The sequence below is a fragment of the Tenebrio molitor genome, chromosome 9, assembly GCF_963966145.1.
Source record: "Tenebrio molitor chromosome 9, icTenMoli1.1, whole genome shotgun sequence".
In the NCBI taxonomy this organism is placed as follows: Eukaryota; Metazoa; Arthropoda; class Insecta; order Coleoptera; family Tenebrionidae; genus Tenebrio; species Tenebrio molitor.
The window spans coordinates 14788308-14805785 of record NC_091054.1 but is presented as its reverse complement, the minus strand read 5'-3'; the positions used below and the strand labels follow the sequence as shown (position 1 = coordinate 14805785).

Genomic DNA, 17478 nt, shown 5'->3' with positions numbered 1-17478 from the left:
AAACTTCAAATGACGTCTTTTTCCATTCATCCACTGTCTTTAAATGTTCCCTACACGTTTTGCAAACATTGTTTGGAATCCAAGGTTTGTCAACGTCTTTGATTTTCATGTTGAAGTAAGCGAAATAGGTATGCAGGTGATAGAAAGTTTGGGCAACCTGGGCTACGATGTCAGTACCATCAATGTGTAAAACCCCTGGCAGATACCATGGTATATTCCTGAGCACCGAACCAGGTTCAGTTGGGACACCTTTGGTTCATAACACAGACCATCAACAGAATTAAGACTTTCAAAACCCGTATAAAACATGGGAGACACTGACAACACTAGCGCTGCTCTAGCGTTAGGCCAAACTAAATTACCGAATTTACTCGTTAATCCGATCGGGAAGTTCCGTTTAAAAAGAAGGTTGATTTGAATATTAATTAATAATGTCATCACTCATCAGTAATTTTGAATTTTCTAATTTCTGTCAAGGTTTAGTCAATAAATTTTATAAATTCTTCTACAAAATAAGTTACTCCAAAGCAGTATCTTGAGATAATTTTTCGTTATCTTTTTATTTGGTGAGTTATCTTTTTCTTTTTGAAAAAGTACGAAATATGGTTTTTCAGATCGCAATTTTTATTTTATTTATTTGGATATGGGAAAAATTAAACATAAATGCTTTGTAAACAAGATCGGCGATAAAAAATAAACATTTTAAATTTCAAAAATTAGAAGAACAAAGGAAACGATGGATAGAAGCTTTAGGTAAATGTTGCACCACCCTTCAAAACAGATAATGCTTTTATTTGCGAGAAACATTTTAGCAACAATTTCTTTACTCAAAAAGCAAAACTCCATAAATACGTTCTGCCGTCGATTTTTCTTCATAAAGACAAACAAACTTCCGTAAACAATGTTAGATCAGCTGAACAAATTGAAAAATCTACGATTACTGAAAATCCCACTGTAGAGAATCTAATCCTTCTTGTTATGCCCAAGGCCCAAAATAGACACCCAACAAAATCTTCTAGTGTGTTGCAAGTACTTGAATGCAAGAAAGTTAGTAGTCTTACTTCAAAAGGTAGAAACATTTATTATATGGACCGATATCAGCAAAAAACAATTTCAAAATTAAAAAATCTTTTGCACGATCCTAAAATTATCTCCAGAAATTTTAAAAGTTAACGCAAAATCAAATTATTGAACTAATTCTACTCTTCAATTCAGTTTCACTCGCCTTTTAAACTAGGCCACTCATGCCCAAAAAATCCCAATTTACACACAAACTCGTTTAATGAACTACTAATTTGTTGTATATGTTAGAATTTGTATTAAAATGTTTAATACTTAATTAGTCGTTTTTATTTTTTTTAGATAAGTATCAATTTAAATCAAATTAAAAAAAAAATGGCAACTAGGTATACAAAAACTAGTCAGATATGCTACTTGTTATACATTAGTTTGGCCTAACGCTCGGGCAGCGCCACTTGAGCGCGTCACCAAAAATGTAATCTCTTTTGACAGTCTTACTATAGTTTAATTGTCTGTGGTTCATAACACGGCTGGGCCGTTGATCGGGCGCATCTTGTAGGGTATAATATGAAAGCTTTCTGTTTGAACAATTGAAGAAGTGTATCCAAGGTGATTTGAAAATTGTTACCAATTGATGGAGCCAATCGGCGGGGATGCGATTGTACTACGAAATAAAATGCGAAAGTTTTGATTAATACTCTTCTATTAAAATCACGATGACTATAATACATAGACCAAAAAGAGATGCAAACAAGAGGTTGCGATTGACTTGTACTGACACAGACGAATTCACAATATTCTCTTTATTGGATAGTTCAGCATTCTTCCTTCCGGCTCTTACTTCCATTCCAACCCCCGCGTGAAAGTTATATCTCAAAGTGTGAAATATTCCTTTCAATTTACCCCACTGATTCCCCCAAGTGTTAGCGGCCAACCAGTATTTGTCTTTTTCCCCCTCCCCCCACCCTAGAATCTTGACGACGTGGGTACCAACAAATTTTCCAGTCACGTGTTTGTACACACCTGAAATATAGACAAACCATTCGATTTTCTTTTCTGTGTGAATATAGACCGTGTTCGTAGAAGAAGAAGTCTTCAAAAACGGCCATGACTGCTGCAACTGGCCCCTGAGTCATAATCTCTATTTGAATTTGTTTCTCTCTTTTTGGCACTTTATAAATTATTTCTCCGAAGTATTTCTCCTGAGTGTAATTGGCTGTGGCGTTGAAGTAAGGGTTGGTGCATCTCTTCACGCAATGGGGAGATGTACCGTTGAGGAAAGTGGAGCTGGAAGTCGGTTTGCACCCCTTCAAGAGAAAAAAAATGAATTGAAGTGTTTGCAAAGATTGAGTGTTTTGGTGAGGTGCTAACTGTCATTGAGTCGTGTCCTCCTCCAGATACAATTCCGTAGTCACGCCAGTACTCCCATACTTTGTGATGCATGCCTCCGTCGCAAGTATTCTCAAAATCACTGCAGGACTTGCAACACGTGATTAAATCTTCGTCCGAAATGTGGATCAGTTCTTTTCCTTTGCTTTCTATGCACAATCTGTCACTCATCACAGCCGCTGGAGTAATAGCCTGCATCAGATATCATCTCAATTCAACGTTCCCAATAGTACTTTTCTTATCTCTTACCCAAGAGCTGGCACAACTTCCTTGGTCTCTAACATAGCTAATGATACTTTCACACTCCGGCCATTGTTCTCTGGCGTCAAAAAACTTCGGTATATTTTCGTAGTACTTAAGTTTGTGGTAGATCGTACCGGTCTCGTCTTTAGTGAAAAACCCTAATTTCTGTCTGATCATTTTTTTCAAATCATCCGTTGTCGAATTGGGGAAGTTTGCACGAGCGCTCCAAGATGTCTTCTTGTTGTTCACTACATCTATCAGCTCGTACGTGTTGTCGAGCTCTTGCGTAAGCTGCAATGCTAAAATGGAAAGAAGAAACAGGACCACGGCTTTCGTTTCCATTTGGTTTTTGCTTGTACCAAGTGCTAATGGCAATGGGTTGGGTAGATGCAAGAGCAAGCTAAAATGTCAATTACGTCAAGCAGATGTTTGACAGGACAGTTTTTTCCTGTTTACAGTTGTCAAAACTGAAACCAGAAAGTGATACAACTTCCAAATTGTATTGTCATCTTTGCATTCTTGGAACCATATGATAAAATATTCGAAAAAAGTGTAAACGAGATTTCTACGTTGTTGCTAACTACAGCTTCTTCAACGGCTTGCCCTTCTACCCTGAAGGTTGTTATGATCTACTTTCTACTCTCAAAAAAGTGCTGAAGTAGTACTACTAACATGACTTTATTGTTCAACTGTTTACAAGATGTAAAAGAAACGGAAGCAAAAAGTATATCGCTTGAAGATTCTGTTTTGGCTTTGCTGAATTAGGGGATTTCCATAGATATTCTCGTGGGGAGAGCTTCCCCAATGTCCTTCCTCCTCTCACTTCCCTCTCGATTTCACACTCTTGCGCCCCTCTCGTAATTTTGAACGTTCCATTGGAGTTGCCCCACGAGGGTCCCCAAGAATTGGCTGCCAACCAGTACTTCTCTCCCTGCTCTTCTCCCCACCCAAAGATTTTGACAACGTGAGTACCGACGTACTTTCCGTAGAAGTGTTGGTACACACCTGCGGACAAAATAAGACATTTGCCATTTTGATCCAAGACACTAACACCTCCTTCGTAGCTGAAGAAGTCTTCGTACACGTCCATAACCGACGTGACCGCTCCGTGAGATAAGATTTCTGCGCGGATCTGTCGTTCGTCTTCGGACAGTTTGTATGTGAATCTGCCGTACTCTTTGTCTTCGTCGTAGGGGATCTGGTAGTGGTCGTTGGAGCATTTGTGCTCACAGGTGGGAGGTCCGTGATGGTATGCGACTTCTGAATTGGGTTTGCATCCCTTAAAATGTCACCATGAGATAGATCAGAAAGAGCAAGCGGTTGTAGAAATTTACTAACTTCTTTTGAACCGTAATCTCCTCCAGATGCGACACCTTTCTTCACCCAAAAATTCCACGCTTTATGATGCCAACCACCATGGCAAGGATTTAAATCGATCTTGCACTCGAGACAGCAAGTCATTATGTCTTCAGCAGAATACGATTTCTTCACTCTTCCGCCGCTTTCGATACAAGTCCTGTCACTCATGGCCGAGGCAGGAGCAGTTGCCTAACTAACTCAAAATAAAATCACTTCCCGATACTGTCCGCTACCATTACCCAAGCAATAGAACAGAACCCTTGGCTTCTCACGTGACTGATCACGTCTCTACACCAGTGCCAATGATTTCTGCTGTCAAAATATTTCGGAATGCTCGACATGTTCACCCTGTGGGTCAGCACCGGGTTCTCGTCGCTCGTGTAGAAATCACTTCTGGTTCCAACTAGTTTCTTCAGATCGTCTTTCGAAACGTTCTTGGCAAAATTATGGCGCGCCGTCCACGTCAACTTCCTCTTATTGATGGCTTGTATGAATTCGTCTTCAAGTTCTGCTGTGATGGAAATTGGTAACGCAAACAGGACAAACAAGAAGAGCAGATGGATCATGTAATTTCTAAAACAAAACATCTGTCAATATTTTGCCAAGTCAGGTCAAAACAAAAGACGTAGCACGTAGCACGCTGTCAAGAAATTCGACTGGACACGTGTCAATCGAATAAGAATGGACCAAAGATTGATCTTTGTGGAACACTGCAGGGAATATGACCATCAAAACAACATTTTAGCTGTTGGGAATGTAGTTTAATGCATTCGTCAGTTCATTACCCAAAACAAAACACAGAGTGGTGGACCGTATGTCACAAGTGACTGTCCACCATGTCCAATATCTGAACTTGGTACAGACTGACTATAATTAATATATTCTCTTAGCGTCAGCTGAGCTGACATCCTTCCTGCTCTTACTTCGCTCTCGATTTTACAATGTCCTTGACCTCTCAAAATTTTGAACGTTCCATGCAATTTACCCCAATATCTCCCCCAAGTGTTGGCCGCCAGCCAGTACTTCTGTTCTTTCTCTACTCCCCACCCCATCAACTTGACAACATGGGTTCCTTTATATTCTCCATCGATATGTTGGTACACACCTGCACTCATGATGATTAGATTTTTTGCAACGCGCTACAACCACTGACCTTCTGCATAGTTGAAGAAATCTTCGTACACGTTCATCACTGCCGACACCGGACCGTGATTCATGATCTCGATCTGAATCTGCTTCTGATTGCTGGGTACTTTGTAAGTTATTGCACCTAACAGCAAATCGTCTTGGTAAGTGAATTCGTATTTGTGGTTGGAACATTTTTTGTCGCAGGTGGGAACCTGATGGTCGACGAAGGTGCTGTGCGAGTCTGGCTTGCAGCCCTTCGAAAGGAAATTGCCAATTAAGGGAGGATTTGAAAGGAACTTGGTGATAAAAGGAGGTATCAAATTAGAAAGAAGGTGAATGGAGGAAATTGTCTGCTAAATGCGCAAATTGTCATAAAGAAAAGTCTTCGTCTAGTGACGAAATGTGATGAAGACTAACCAAATAAATAAGTACTGATTGGACCAGAGAGAAGGAAGAGATTAATTAAAATATGTAACCTCCTTCGAGTTGTACATTCCTCCGCTGACAATTCCCTCTTCGATCCAAAACTCCCACACTTCATGGTGCACACCGTCCCCACAACCGCTACTGAAAGTCTTGCACGAAGAACAGCACGTGATTATATCTTCTGTGGACACATGTCTTTGAAGTCTTCCCTCAGTCGCTATACATATCCTATCACTCATCACAGAAGCAGGGGCGGCTGCCTAAAGACCAAATGAAATTTGCTTCCGACTGATTTTTTCTCATTACCCAAGAGGTGGAGCATAAACCTTGATTCCTGATAAAACTGATTATCTTTTCGCACTCGGGCCACTCTTGTCTCGCGTCGAAATTTTCCGATATGTTTGGAAAATATTGTGTTTGGTAGTTCAACACACCGTTTTCGTCGTCCGTGTAGAACGTCTCTTTGGTCTGAATTATTCCTGACAAAAGATCGTCTGTTATGTTTTTCTGGAAATTTGAACGAGCGGTCCAAGTCGACTTCTTATCGTTGATGGCTTTTATGAATTCTTCTGACGTGATATGTGAAACTTCTGCTGGAAGAGTAAAAGGCAGCAAAAGAGAAACAAGAAGAAAGTGCAGATAGGGCGACATTTGATTGGTGACGTCTATACTTTCAAAAGTGAAGGTTGATCGATCTACTGTCAAATATTTATTTTTTTTTGTTAGGTTACTTGATCTATTACATTACTTGACCGAGATAGAAAATTGTTCTGTTTAATGAACTTCAGGGAACCATGTTTTTAACTAGGCCAATCGAGTTTTGATATCATCAAAGAACACCATAGAGAAGATTAAGATTTTTGATGAAAAGAAGCGCAGCATGGTGTAATGTTATTACTTATTAGATCTATTCCATCAACAACTCATTCACGCATGTGAAGAATTTGTTGCAATTGTTAATATTTCTGATTGCAGATGATTTTTCGTTTTCAGACTCTTTCAAAAATATGATCTAGATATCTATATGTAGAATCTGGATGTCTACTACAACAACAAACAGTTACCACATTCGTCAAGGAGAATTATTTATTTATGTAGATAAATACATTTCAAAATAATTGAAAGCTATGTGTAAATGAAAAATAGAAATAAAAGCGCAAAGAAAAAATTACTCTGGATCTTCCCGGCTGAATTTGCTAAAAGTTCTTCACGTGCAGCCAACACCGACGATCTCCGTCCCGCCATAACATTTGCTTCAATACCAAGATGATCATCCCCTCTCAAAATTTTAAAAAAACCATTCAAATCTCCCCATTTCCTTCCCCAAGTGTTTGCAACCAACCAAAACGGAAGCTTGTCTTCTACACCCCACCCAATGATTTTGATAACGCAATGACCAATCTCGTTTCCGAATTGATTTTCGTAGACGCCTGAATCCAAAAGTCAGTCGCTTCCGACTATTCCCACCCGTACCTACCTTTGCTGTAGACAAATAAGTCTGGATAAAGTTCAAATTGAGAAGTGACAGGTCCATAAGCCATGATCTCGGTTTGTATCTGAATCTCATTTTTCTTCAACCTGTAGAAAATTGCTCCTTCGTATTTGTCTTCCTCGTATGGAGTCTTGTAGTTTGGGTTGGTGCAGTTTTTATGGCAAGAGATCGGCGTGTTGAACTGCTTGGACGGGAAAAACGGCAAACAACCCTTCAACATTGAGAATGGTGAGCAGGAAGAGTGCTATCAAGACCGGCTTACTTCATTCGATTCGCCGAATGCTCCAGAGACGATTCCCTCGTCCACCCAAAATTTCCAGGTTCTGTGTTGCGAGCCATTGTGTCTGCAGGTGTTCTCCACCTTGCACGCTTTACAACAAGTTAGAATGTCTTCGGCAGAGTAGAGAAAATCTTCTTGGCCTTTGGTGGCGATGCATAATCTGTCGTTCAAGGTCGAAGCCACGCTGATCGCCTGGAAATTGTGTCATTTTGAATGTTTACAGAATTCGTCGGTCTTACATGACTGCTGAAACAGTTCCCTTCGTTCTCGATTGAGTCAGTAAAGTGTTTGCAGTACGGCCAGAATTCTCTTACGTCGAAGGATTTAGGAATGTTGTCCGCGCTAACACTCTTGTAATTTAACGTCAATGGTAATTCTACCGTAGCCGACGGTTGTTCAGACAACTCATTCCGGAAATCACTGTAACTCTTCAGCTGGTCTAAATACTTCTCATATCCGGAATCACGAACATCAGATTTAGGAAACCACGATATGAGACCATTACGACGCCGTTCGTCTAATTTGTCAGTCATATTCTTTAACACTATTTTCACCTTGTTACTACACACTTCGTCTGAGAAATCTTCACAAGGAAATTCACCCGATATTTCAAAATTAGCAAAATATCCAGTAGCTGCACAATATGAAATTAGCATCGCCAAAACTACAAAACGGTTCATTCTGTAATAGAAACAAGAAGATTTTAACAATTTCTAGTTGACCTATCAACTTACGTGCACTGAGTTGCTTTTTATTAAAATTATTGTGCTTTACAATCCCTGTCAATCTTTTTTTGACAGTCGAAGAATCGAAAGTACACAGCAAACTACGATCAAACATGTTGAAAAATCTGGTGTGCAAATAATGCCTTCACAAAACTTTTTTGCAGATCAAGGAAAAGGAGTAACTTACTTAGTATAAATATTGAAGACGAAGGATCCTTAGATTCTATTGCTTCAGAAAACCTTCAGTAAGGAATATTTTGAAACAAGGTCTTCTAGAACATTTGTTGCAAAAGGTGTGTCCAGTTTGAGTGAAAGTGTTGAACCAAGTCAAGCTATTGGAGATGTCGCAAAGACAATAAAAGAGTTAGAAGCTGAAGGAGTTGAACTCATAGACTCTCAGTCCTAACCACTTGAATTTGAAGAGTATCAAAAACGAAGATCCGATGAACTAACTTGGAAAGCAAGTTTGATTGTTATTACGTCTATGGAGGAAATGGAAATAACACTAGCTTATGATATAGATAGAAACTGCTATTTATTAAAATAATTTATTTGCAAAGATACTGAACAAAACTGATATTTCTACAACAGCAACATGACATCTAATAATAAAACGATGTGTTGAAGACGTAGAGTTAGGATTTACAAGCTTCTCCCGAGCGCTGATCCTTCGAGTAACTCTCGCCGTCATCACCTTCGACTCTATCCCGCACTCGTTGCCCCCTTTCAAGACCTTGAAGAAGCCTCCCAACTTTCCCCAGTCCTTCCCCCAAGAGTTGGCGCATAACCAATACGGCACGCCGTCGTCGAAGCCCCACCCCAGAATCCTCACCACGTAATTTCCGACATACTGACCTGCGAGGTGTCTGTAAACACCTAAATCAAAAATGCTACAGATTGTCCCTTTTATTCAGAATCAGATTACCCTTTTGGTAGCTGTAGAAATCTGAATAAACCGTGAATATCGCGATGACTGATCCGTGCATCATCAGTTCGCTTTCGATCTGATAAACGTCTTCGTCTATTCTGTAAAATGAACGGCCAAACCGTTTGTCATCATCGTACGAAGTGTTGTATTTGGAGTTGGTGCAGTTGAAGTTGCACTTGGGCGACCAGGACTCGTTGTATGGTTTGCAACCCTGGCAACATAATGAAATTGGAGAGAAATATTTTGAAAGAGGCAGATTGAGAGATTGAAGAAATGGAAAGTAACAAAATTGAAAAGGCAGACACAGGTGGTGTTGATTTGAAGAAAAGGGAAGAACACTTCGAAAGATAGTACAGTTAACGTAGAGGAAAATATGAAAGTACTGCGACATTTAGAGATGTTCATCGGGTTTGGTACTGCCATGACATTTTTTTTGAAAGAACCCAAAAGGAAGTGATTGTGGCTTACATGTTTGGAATTATAGTCTCCTCCAGATACTACACCGTGAATTCTCCAGTGGTTCCAAACCTGTAACGTGCGGCCTCCACTGCAGCCATCATCTCCGTATTTACACCTTTTGCAGCACGTCATTATGTCCTCGGGAGAGAACAAGAATTTAATTTGACCTTCAGTCTCGATGCACGTCCTGTCAGTCATGACGGAAACTGGGGCAAAGGCCTAATCGACATCAACCTTAATATGCAGTCTAGTACGAATCAGTACTCTTACCCAGGACCCGTCACAGTTACCCTGATTTCGGATGATACTTATAACGTCGCTGCAGTTGGGCCACCTGTCTCTAACGTCAAAAGAATCTGGAAGAATTTTGTCGAAGTAGTCGCTGTCATGGTGCAGTATTTTCACGCTACTGGTGTCGTAAGATATCGCCTCTTTGTCGCCGACCAGTCTCTTCAAATCTGCAGTCGTCGTGTTCTTCGGAAAGTTCCTTCCTGCGGTCCAGATCGAGTCCTTCTTGTTGATGAAGGCGATGAAGTCGTCTGAGAGGGCGTCAGCCGGTTGCGCCATCAATGGGACCGGCGCGAGTAGAAGCATCCACAATATGGCGTTCATCCTGACGTTTGAGTTTTCCTCTGGGAGAAATTTAGTGGTGAGAGGTAGAATACTTGGATACGTTGTGATTTATTGTGGAAAGCTTCAGTTGAAATGACACAATGACAGGAGATTACTGTCAGGAAAAACCGGAGTCAGAGAGATTTAATAGGAGAAGTGTGAGGTAGCTTCTGGTGGGAAGACAAAAATGCCGCGTACAAAAGTGGAAAGTAAGACGATGGTCAGGATTATAAAGGTGTTATTGACGAAAAACAGGCAAATGTCGGAGGAGTTGAAAGAGTTGAAGGAACAAAGTAAATTTACGAACAAGAGAATTGACGAAGCCAGAGAAAACATTGTAAAAAAGAAGAATGAGTTGGAAGAAAAAATAAAAGTGTTGGAGGAGAGGATACACCAGGTCGAGAAACGAATCAAGAAATAGATTAGTGCCTGTATGATAATTTTTATCCACTAAGAGAAACTGTTAGGAATTAATAAAAGAATAATTCATTTCAATTAAAACTTGTTACAACATTAGAAAAATAAATTGCAATTATTGTTTAGTTACTTTTGCTTATTTTGTGAATACACCTTTTAGAGAAAAGGTTGTTAGATCATGACTAGAAATAGAAAGAACGTTACAGTGTTTGATTCTAAGTCTCCTCCACTCACAACTTCCTTCTTGGCCCAAAACATCCACACATTGTGCAATTCAAGTTCGAACAAAATTAAAGTATAGAATTGTTCTTCCTCCAAACTTCGGCACTATAGTCACCTTCTGATGACAACTGGAGATATTAGTTGCACGTTGACTTTTCCATTTGACCCAATGAACCTGTCACTAATTCCACTGACAGCCTGTTACTAGATATGTTTAGTAAAATAAAAAAATCGCTGTTCTTATGCGATTTATAAAACTCTTTCATTTTCGTCATCTGAGTCTTCCGTCGGAATCTTTAGTTTGGTTATTAGATGTCAAGCACGTCAAAATTGGTGCACTAAAAAACCATGTGTTGAGAGTGGACGTGTAAATAGGTGGGAATTGGACGGTTGCGAACAAGGACAAAACGAGGAAAGAAGAAAAGAAGAGCTGCTGGAGAAGCTATAAAGGGGGATTAAAGAAAAGTGACAAGGAAAGGGAGAAGAAGAAGGATATATGGAAAGAAATGTACATATAGGACATAAATGGTGGAAATTATGAGAATACAACAGCAAGGAGATGAAGACAACAAGAAGAGATGTCGAAGATAGAATGAAAGAAAACAGAGAAGAATGTATGCTCATGGGAAGGGACTTCAACGAGAGAATAGGAGAAAGAGGAGCAAGAACTTGGGAAGAAATGAGGGGGGATGGAAAAAGAAAACCAAAAACAATGTGGAAAATGCCAAGGGGAAGAAACTGATAGAATGGATCGAAGAAAATTGATGGGAAGTATTAAATGGGAACAAACAAGGGGACGAAGAACGGGGAATGGACCTACATAGGTAACACAGGGGAAACAGTAATAGATTACGGAAGAGTAGAAGAATTCAGAATAGGGGGAAAGAGTAGAGTCGAACCATCTCCCGCTAGAAATAAGTAAGTATAGAATACGAACCATGAAGAAAGAGAAAATGGAAGAGCAAAGGAAGAGCAGAAGAAGGTGAAATATGGGATGAACAAGGAGACTAGAAAAAGTCCGAATTAAAGAAGAGGAGGTAGAGAAGATGGCGGTAAGTCTGAAAGGATTAATTGAAAAATCAACAACAAAAATGAGATAGTAGTCAATGGAGCAAAAGAGATAGGAAGGGAAAATGAGTGGTAGGTCAAAGAATGTGAATAATTGAAGAAGGAAGCAGTAAAGGCGTTGAGAGAATGGAAGAGGACCAAAATCTATAGAAATTGCTTCCTAGAATCGAAAAGAAGATACACACAGAGAGAGAAATGCAGAAAGAACTAGAAACAGAAGAAGGAGGAGGGTGGAGAACGAGATAAAGGAAATAAGAACAGAGAAGGAGGTATGGAAATGCATAAACTGTGAGAGAAAGAAAAATGATACAGTGAGCGAGGAAATAACACTGCAAATATGGGAAGAGTAATTTATAAAACTGCTGGAAGGGAGGAAGGAAGGAGGAAAGGCAGAAACAGAAATGAAGAAGAAGCAGAACGAGTGAGCGAGTTCAAATACTTGGGCTACACGTTCAACGAAAGAGATACAGAGCGCCCAGAAATGTGGTAGCAAGTTTTTCGATTGGTCCCGCAAGATGACACTTTTTTTATGCATGGCAACTGTGCATGGCAATGCCTCTATCTAAATTGAGATAAATAAATGTCAAGAATTGTCAAACGTAAAACATTCAAATTTAAATTTTATTGAAAATGTTCAAATAGACCACCATTATGCTCAATGCATAACTGAACCCTTCGAGCAACATCTCGACAAATTTTAGTGCACAAATCGGTGGTAAAAATTGTTCGGAAAACCTCCTTAACATACTCTTTTGAAAAAATTCAAAAATTGAATGTTGCAAGATTGAACAAATTTGGCCATGGCCTACTAAATCTGAACTGCGCTGCGCTTATTAATAAGCGCAGCGCAGTTCAGATTTAGTAGGCCATGATTTGGCTTTTCGAAAGTGCCATCTTGTGACACTTTGTGTAAAAGTTGCTACCACATTTCTGGGCGCACTGTAGCATGGCCAACTGTATCGATATACACTAGACGTGTATACATGGCCGTTTCATTTTGCAATTTTTCCATAAGAGAAAAATTCCGATGAAACAATTGAAATTTCCCGTAAAGTAGCGACGCCATACGAATATAATTTTAACCAATCTACAATCTACGACTACGTCAACTTGTCAAATTTATATTCTTGGTTAGGTAACGGTTAGTTGTCGTATGTTATTTGTCTGTTAATTTGCTTGTCACTCGAAATTAATAAGTTAAAATGAACACAACGAAACTAAACACGACAATCATAAACAGAACAGTAAATGTTATAATTGACAATGAGCACAGGAAGGTAAGAAAATACTTCCAAAATCTGACGTTAGTGACGTTCAATTTGACAATTTCAAATTAAAAAAATGATTATGAAAGGGTCCAACAGATGTCGCTACTTTACGGTAGTTCATGGTTTGCTTTCTAGGAACACTTTTATTTTGAAATTGAAACGGCCATGTACAGAGTGATCAACAAGAATCCAAATCAGAGCAAGCGTTGCAAATTATCGGTCACGTCGTAGCAGAATCATACGCAAATAAGCGTTCAAAGCATGGCCGTAGACAATTTGTGGTCTCAAACGCTAGTTTATAATAAATCATACCTCATGAATTTTAGACGTTGAAATTATAATTGTGCATTTTATTATTATTATAAGATAAGGGAAACAATTTATAAGATAAATAAGAGCAACATTTTACATTTGTAAGAGTAAGTAAATTATCAGCTTTATTGCCAAACGCGACGCCACTGGTACGGAGATGTTTCGTTTAAATGTCACATTTCAAAATTCAAGGTTGTTGTTGTTGACAATTTAAGTGATTTAACCTAAAAAACAAATCTTCGATTTCGGCAATATTTACAGACGTTTATTGGAATTGTAAGCAATAATTATCCCAGAATAAGTTGTAAAATGGGTTTTACCATTAAAGAGAAGGCATTTTTATTAGATTATTTTCGAAAGAGGATGAAACAAGAAAGTGAAGACTGGCCTTACTTTGTACCCCCTTACACTGAAGAATTTCAAGCCAAATGTCTGAACCTGATGGTATTGGTTATTAACAAGTTTATCAATGTCTTAAAATTATAATGCCTAATTTTAGTGAATCATAATCCATCATTAAGAAGAAGTCAGGTCAGTCCTTAGTTCAAATTTTAGAAATGGTGCAAAATGTTCGACAAATTATCAAGGAACATCCCTCAACTTCCATAAGGCGTTTAAGACTGCAAATTAAATTGAGTTATGGCACTTATTGCAAACATTTTGAAGGAGGCTATTAATTTGTTTCCCTTGTGTGTTGCAAGAAATAAAAAATAAGAAAAAAAAAATTACCTTAAAGAAATTTTCACCATAAATGAATTTTGGCAGTCCATTTCACCTGACAGCTTCATAAGTGTTTTTGGAAAATATGAGAGGCGAGTTTGACTCTTTCTGGACCACAATGGAGAACATTTGGAACAGTTTTTGTGAAAACTTATTTTTTGACCTTGGAATAATTTAAATGTTTTAATTAAACTGCTAGAAAAGATACGAGTAAGTTCTCAATTAACCAAAAATGTGAGAATAACAACTTTAGCACTTTTCTTACAGAAAACAACAAAACAAAGAATTCTGAAAAATAATGACTTAAAATTTTGTAACCAAAGATTACGTGCCTTATGAAGGAATTTTATGTAACTGTGTTTTTTCCTTAATCAGTAATAAATAATAATTAATAATAACTTCCTTTTAAATCCATTATTCATGAATTACAAACAATTTATAAAGGCAATTAATAATAGATTTTTGAGAGGTAGGCAACCAACAAAACAGTGCACAGCAATTATATAAAAGTGTCTGACTAGTATACGACGTACGTTTCGATAAAATAAAAGATGAGGTAGCACTCTTGATTTGGTTTCTTGTTGATCACTCTGTATACACGTCTAGTGTATATCGATACAGTTGGCCATGACTGTAGTAAGGAAGGCAAACAATGTAGTGGGAGGTGTGTGTGGGGAATCGGAGAGAGAAAGTGGGGAGATGATTTCAGGAGGAGAATGATGATGTTGGAGAGCATGGTAGAGAGCGGCTGATGTACGGGGCAGAGATCTGGCGTTAGAAGGAACAAGAGGAGGTAGAGACATTTCAAAAAAATATTTGAGATGAGTGCTAGAAGCGGACAGAGAAATTCCAGGTTACATAGTGGAAAAAGAATGCAAGAGGAATAGACTGAGAGTGAAAACGGGAAAGAGGAAGTCCGTAGGACAAATAAAGCATTTGTTGTAAAAGACCATGTGGTTCACATTTTGTGGGAAGTTCTTTGTACAGTCCAGCTCAACCTTTGCTCATTAATGTGTTGATAAATTTGTTGGATAAAACATTATCAGCTTACGTCATGGATGAAGGAAGTGAAGTACCACAATGACAAGCAAGAAATGTCCCAAAACATCTATTAAATAAAACATTTACTAATCTTGTACTTGCTCGTTTTTAGTTTTTATTGTTTTAAAAAATACGAATTTTGAAAAGATTTTTTTTAAATTGGTGCTGGTCTAGATCTACCTTTTACCACTTGTCTTCCATTTGTTTTAAGTCTCAACAAGTATGTAATAAACATATTCTTACTAGTTTAAATTGTATTTAGTCAAATAGTGTCGCTAATACATAATTTATCAAAACCACCCCAACCATCGCTGTTTTCTGGTGAGTTTCTTGCAGAGGTTGAGAGGAAGAGTGTGGGTTGATTAGTTCCTCACGAGGAGATATTTTCGCGTCGATTCTTCCAGCTACTATAGCTCTCTCAATTTCTTCAGCATTTACACCTCTTACATATTTGAACAATCCTCCGTTGCCCCAATGACGGCCCCAACTGTTGGCAACCAACCAATAGGGTGTGCCGTCTTCCGTACCCCAACCCAAAATTTTGACACTGTGTAAACCAAACTTTGGACCTTTGACTCGTGCGTACACACCTAAGGAACAATATAATTAGTACGGAAACAATCTGAACCAAGAACTACCCTTTGCGTAATAAAATAAATCTTTCGAAAGGTAAAAGGTGGCACTGACTGGACCATATTTGAAGATTTCAGTTTGTATCTGACGAACGTCAAACGATATAATGTAGATCAGGCCACCTCGGTGCTTGTCATCTCTATAACGAATTTTATATTTGTCGTTGGTGCAAATTTTCTGACATTTGGGGGATTGAGATTCGTGAAATGTTGAAGCGGACACAGGTTTGCAACCCTTAAAAAATCAAGAAAATCAATGGAGAAGTACTATAGACTGGTATCTTCACAATATTTGAACCGTAATAACCTCCTGTCACTATGCCATCTCGAACCCACAACTTCCAAGTTTTTAAAATGTTGCCACCCGAACAACCATTGCCCGTTTTTCTGCACTCTTCACAACACGACAACATGTCTTCTGCAGACAGGTGCACTTTGATTTTTCCTTTTGATTCTATGCACATTCTGTCACTCATCACCGAAGCTGCGGCGAAAGCCTACACCTCTTTAACAAAATTGTGCGAAATGTTTGTGAAGTATTACCCAAGAGCTACTGGTGCAATTGCCTTGATGTTCGACGGTGTTTATTATGTCTTTGCAAAAAGGCCACTTGTTTCTTGCGTCGAAGAAGTCTGGGATTGTATCGAAGTAGCGACGGCGGTGATGCATGGTAGAAAGGTTCTCGTCAGAATTCATCCATGATTCGGTCCCACTTAAAGATTCGTAATTTGTCAACATCATGTAGGGAAAATTTATACCAGCGCCAGCGGTCCAAGTCGTGCTCATGTTGTTGATGGAAGAGACAAACTCGTCAGATATTAAGTCCGAGGCAACCTCCATGGTTTGGGGCAAGATGTACATCAGTACTACAACCATGAGATTTGCCAACATGTTTTCTTGAACGAATTGAAAAAAACTGTCAAAATTAATGCAATTTTGTTTAATGGCGACTGCCTAGCTAAATTTTTAGGAGAAATGTTATTTTTAGAGAAGAAACGAATTCCTAACTTCAACAGAAAAGGAAGGAATTCCTAACTTAAACAGATAAGGATTGAAACCTATGATCATTTCTCATGAAAGTTCGTCTCTGAAGTTTGTTTAGTCGTTATTGAAATAGAAGCAATACGAGGACTATAAGTAGTAGAATGCTTTATTTACCATACGGGCTTTCCGAATCCTGACTACAATTTCTTCACATATAAAACAGCAATTCCAAAAAAATACAGATAAATAGTTTTATTCCTATCCCCCACTCCTTTCCTTCTCTGTTCTTTTCCTCCCCTTCTGTTCCTCAAAGCTAATTCGAGACGATCCGACCCTCCTATTCTGCCTTCTTCTACTCTTTCCCATGCTTCTTCGTTCACTGTTCCGTAATCTATCACTGTTTCTCCCCTGCTACCTATACTGGGTGCCCCAAAATTCGCGGAACAACTCAATGAGGCAATGTCAATTCATCTTAGAAAATAACGAGAAAAATAATTACAAAATTCTATACCTCTTAGATTTGAAGATATGGGGGCCCAAAAGGTGCAGCTTTGATCTCATTTATTTTAAATAATAAAAAAGATTTTGACTATTTGTCTTTTACTAGCCAGTGGCCTAATAATTTTCAACGATTGTGATCAGGTTTGCAATTATTGTCTTCATTATTTCCAGCATTTCCAAGTAGTAATTTTTGTTCGTTTTACCTCAAATAGCGTAGGGCAACACGGCTTTGATTTTTCCCTCTCATTTCCA

General features: G+C 38.7%; 6 protein-coding genes and 2 long non-coding RNA genes across 11 annotated transcripts in view; 2 read left to right on the top strand and 6 right to left on the bottom strand.

The window, feature by feature from the left end:
* The window catches only part of LOC138138849 (uncharacterized), a 206940-nt gene that overhangs the window by 130879 nt on the left and 58583 nt on the right, over positions 1-17478 (top strand). The window lies entirely within an intron of this gene.
* Positions 1706-3202, bottom strand: LOC138138848 (cathepsin B-like). Its single transcript, XM_069058950.1, has 4 exons — positions 2659-3202; positions 2392-2601; positions 2093-2327; positions 1706-2043 (listed from the first exon to the last, which is right to left on the bottom strand). Exons 1-4 carry the CDS (start codon positions 2992-2994, stop codon positions 1712-1714), a joined length of 1113 nt encoding a protein of 370 aa, XP_068915051.1. The 5' UTR covers positions 2995-3202; the 3' UTR covers positions 1706-1711.
* LOC138138842 (cathepsin B-like) lies at positions 3312-4637 on the bottom strand. Of its 3 annotated transcripts, XM_069058940.1 has the most exons (4): positions 4251-4635; positions 3991-4200; positions 3704-3931; positions 3312-3657 (listed from the first exon to the last, which is right to left on the bottom strand). In XM_069058940.1, the coding sequence occupies exons 1-4, from the start codon at positions 4596-4598 to the stop codon at positions 3472-3474; spliced, it is 972 nt and encodes a 323-aa protein (XP_068915041.1). In that variant the 5' UTR covers positions 4599-4635; the 3' UTR covers positions 3312-3471. The 3 variants fall into 3 exon arrangements, with proteins under 3 accessions (XP_068915041.1, XP_068915040.1, XP_068915042.1); XM_069058939.1 differs by having other exon boundaries at positions 3312-3931; positions 4251-4637; XM_069058941.1 differs by having other exon boundaries at positions 3312-3931; positions 3991-4204; positions 4251-4381.
* On the bottom strand, positions 4751-6270 carry LOC138138847 (cathepsin B-like). The gene is made up of 4 exons (XM_069058949.1): positions 5872-6270; positions 5616-5825; positions 5165-5393; positions 4751-5116 (listed from the first exon to the last, which is right to left on the bottom strand). The coding sequence occupies exons 1-4, from the start codon at positions 6214-6216 to the stop codon at positions 4785-4787; spliced, it is 1116 nt and encodes a 371-aa protein (XP_068915050.1). The 5' UTR covers positions 6217-6270; the 3' UTR covers positions 4751-4784.
* On the bottom strand, positions 6638-8162 carry LOC138138838 (cathepsin B-like cysteine proteinase). The gene is made up of 5 exons (XM_069058937.1): positions 8072-8162; positions 7577-8018; positions 7320-7529; positions 7043-7268; positions 6638-6995 (listed from the first exon to the last, which is right to left on the bottom strand). The coding sequence occupies exons 2-5, from the start codon at positions 8015-8017 to the stop codon at positions 6691-6693; spliced, it is 1182 nt and encodes a 393-aa protein (XP_068915038.1). The 5' UTR covers position 8018; positions 8072-8162; the 3' UTR covers positions 6638-6690.
* On the bottom strand, positions 8601-10676 carry LOC138138509 (cathepsin B-like). The gene is made up of 5 exons (XM_069058486.1): positions 9860-10676; positions 9720-9805; positions 9459-9668; positions 8988-9201; positions 8601-8938 (listed from the first exon to the last, which is right to left on the bottom strand). Exons 1-5 carry the CDS (start codon positions 10059-10061, stop codon positions 8601-8603), a joined length of 1050 nt encoding a protein of 349 aa, XP_068914587.1. The 5' UTR covers positions 10062-10676.
* On the top strand, positions 13207-14484 carry LOC138138852 (uncharacterized). Its single transcript, XR_011162123.1, has 3 exons — positions 13207-13792; positions 13848-14278; positions 14336-14484. It is a non-coding gene; the product is annotated as an uncharacterized lncRNA (long non-coding RNA).
* On the bottom strand, positions 15346-16753 carry LOC138138846 (cathepsin B-like cysteine proteinase 4). Of its 2 annotated transcripts, XM_069058946.1 has the most exons (4): positions 16285-16753; positions 16029-16238; positions 15748-15976; positions 15346-15699 (listed from the first exon to the last, which is right to left on the bottom strand). In XM_069058946.1, the coding sequence occupies exons 1-4, from the start codon at positions 16630-16632 to the stop codon at positions 15368-15370; spliced, it is 1119 nt and encodes a 372-aa protein (XP_068915047.1). In that variant the 5' UTR covers positions 16633-16753; the 3' UTR covers positions 15346-15367. The 2 variants fall into 2 exon arrangements, with proteins under 2 accessions (XP_068915047.1, XP_068915048.1); XM_069058947.1 differs by lacking the exon at positions 15346-15699 and having other exon boundaries at positions 15806-15976; positions 16049-16238; positions 16285-16748.

Coding starts and splice junctions, on each gene's coding strand:
- LOC138138848 (XM_069058950.1), bottom strand. CDS start 2,994: ATGGAAACGAAAGCCGTGGTCCTGTTTCTTCTTTCCATTTTAGCATTG. Junction 2,328..2,391: donor GAGGACACGACTCAATGACA/GTTAGCACCTCA, acceptor TTTCTCTTGAAG/GGGTGCAAACCGACTTCCAG. Junction 2,044..2,092: donor CTTCTTCTTCTACGAACACG/GTCTATATTCAC, acceptor TCTATATTTCAG/GTGTGTACAAACACGTGACT.
- LOC138138842 (XM_069058939.1), bottom strand. CDS start 4,598: ATGTTTTGTTTTAGAAATTACATGATCCATCTGCTCTTCTTGTTTGTC. Junction 4,201..4,250: donor GGTTCTGTTCTATTGCTTGG/GTAATGGTAGCG, acceptor TGAGTTAGTTAG/GCAACTGCTCCTGCCTCGGC. Junction 3,932..3,990: donor GAGATTACGGTTCAAAAGAA/GTTAGTAAATTT, acceptor TGACATTTTAAG/GGATGCAAACCCAATTCAGA.
- LOC138138847 (XM_069058949.1), bottom strand. CDS start 6,216: ATGTCGCCCTATCTGCACTTTCTTCTTGTTTCTCTTTTGCTGCCTTTT. Junction 5,826..5,871: donor GTTTATGCTCCACCTCTTGG/GTAATGAGAAAA, acceptor TTTGGTCTTTAG/GCAGCCGCCCCTGCTTCTGT. Junction 5,117..5,164: donor TTTCTTCAACTATGCAGAAG/GTCAGTGGTTGT, acceptor TCATGAGTGCAG/GTGTGTACCAACATATCGAT.
- LOC138138838 (XM_069058937.1), bottom strand. CDS start 8,017: ATGAACCGTTTTGTAGTTTTGGCGATGCTAATTTCATATTGTGCAGCT. Junction 7,530..7,576: donor GGAACTGTTTCAGCAGTCAT/GTAAGACCGACG, acceptor CACAATTTCCAG/GCGATCAGCGTGGCTTCGAC. Junction 7,269..7,319: donor CATTCGGCGAATCGAATGAA/GTAAGCCGGTCT, acceptor TCAATGTTGAAG/GGTTGTTTGCCGTTTTTCCC.
- LOC138138509 (XM_069058486.1), bottom strand. CDS start 10,061: ATGAACGCCATATTGTGGATGCTTCTACTCGCGCCGGTCCCATTGATG. Junction 9,806..9,859: donor GGCGATATCTTACGACACCA/GTAGCGTGAAAA, acceptor AAATTCTTCCAG/ATTCTTTTGACGTTAGAGAC. Junction 8,939..8,987: donor TTTCTACAGCTACCAAAAGG/GTAATCTGATTC, acceptor TTTTTGATTTAG/GTGTTTACAGACACCTCGCA.
- LOC138138846 (XM_069058946.1), bottom strand. CDS start 16,632: ATGTTGGCAAATCTCATGGTTGTAGTACTGATGTACATCTTGCCCCAA. Junction 15,977..16,028: donor GTTATTACGGTTCAAATATT/GTGAAGATACCA, acceptor TGATTTTTTAAG/GGTTGCAAACCTGTGTCCGC. Junction 15,700..15,747: donor TTTATTTTATTACGCAAAGG/GTAGTTCTTGGT, acceptor ATTGTTCCTTAG/GTGTGTACGCACGAGTCAAA.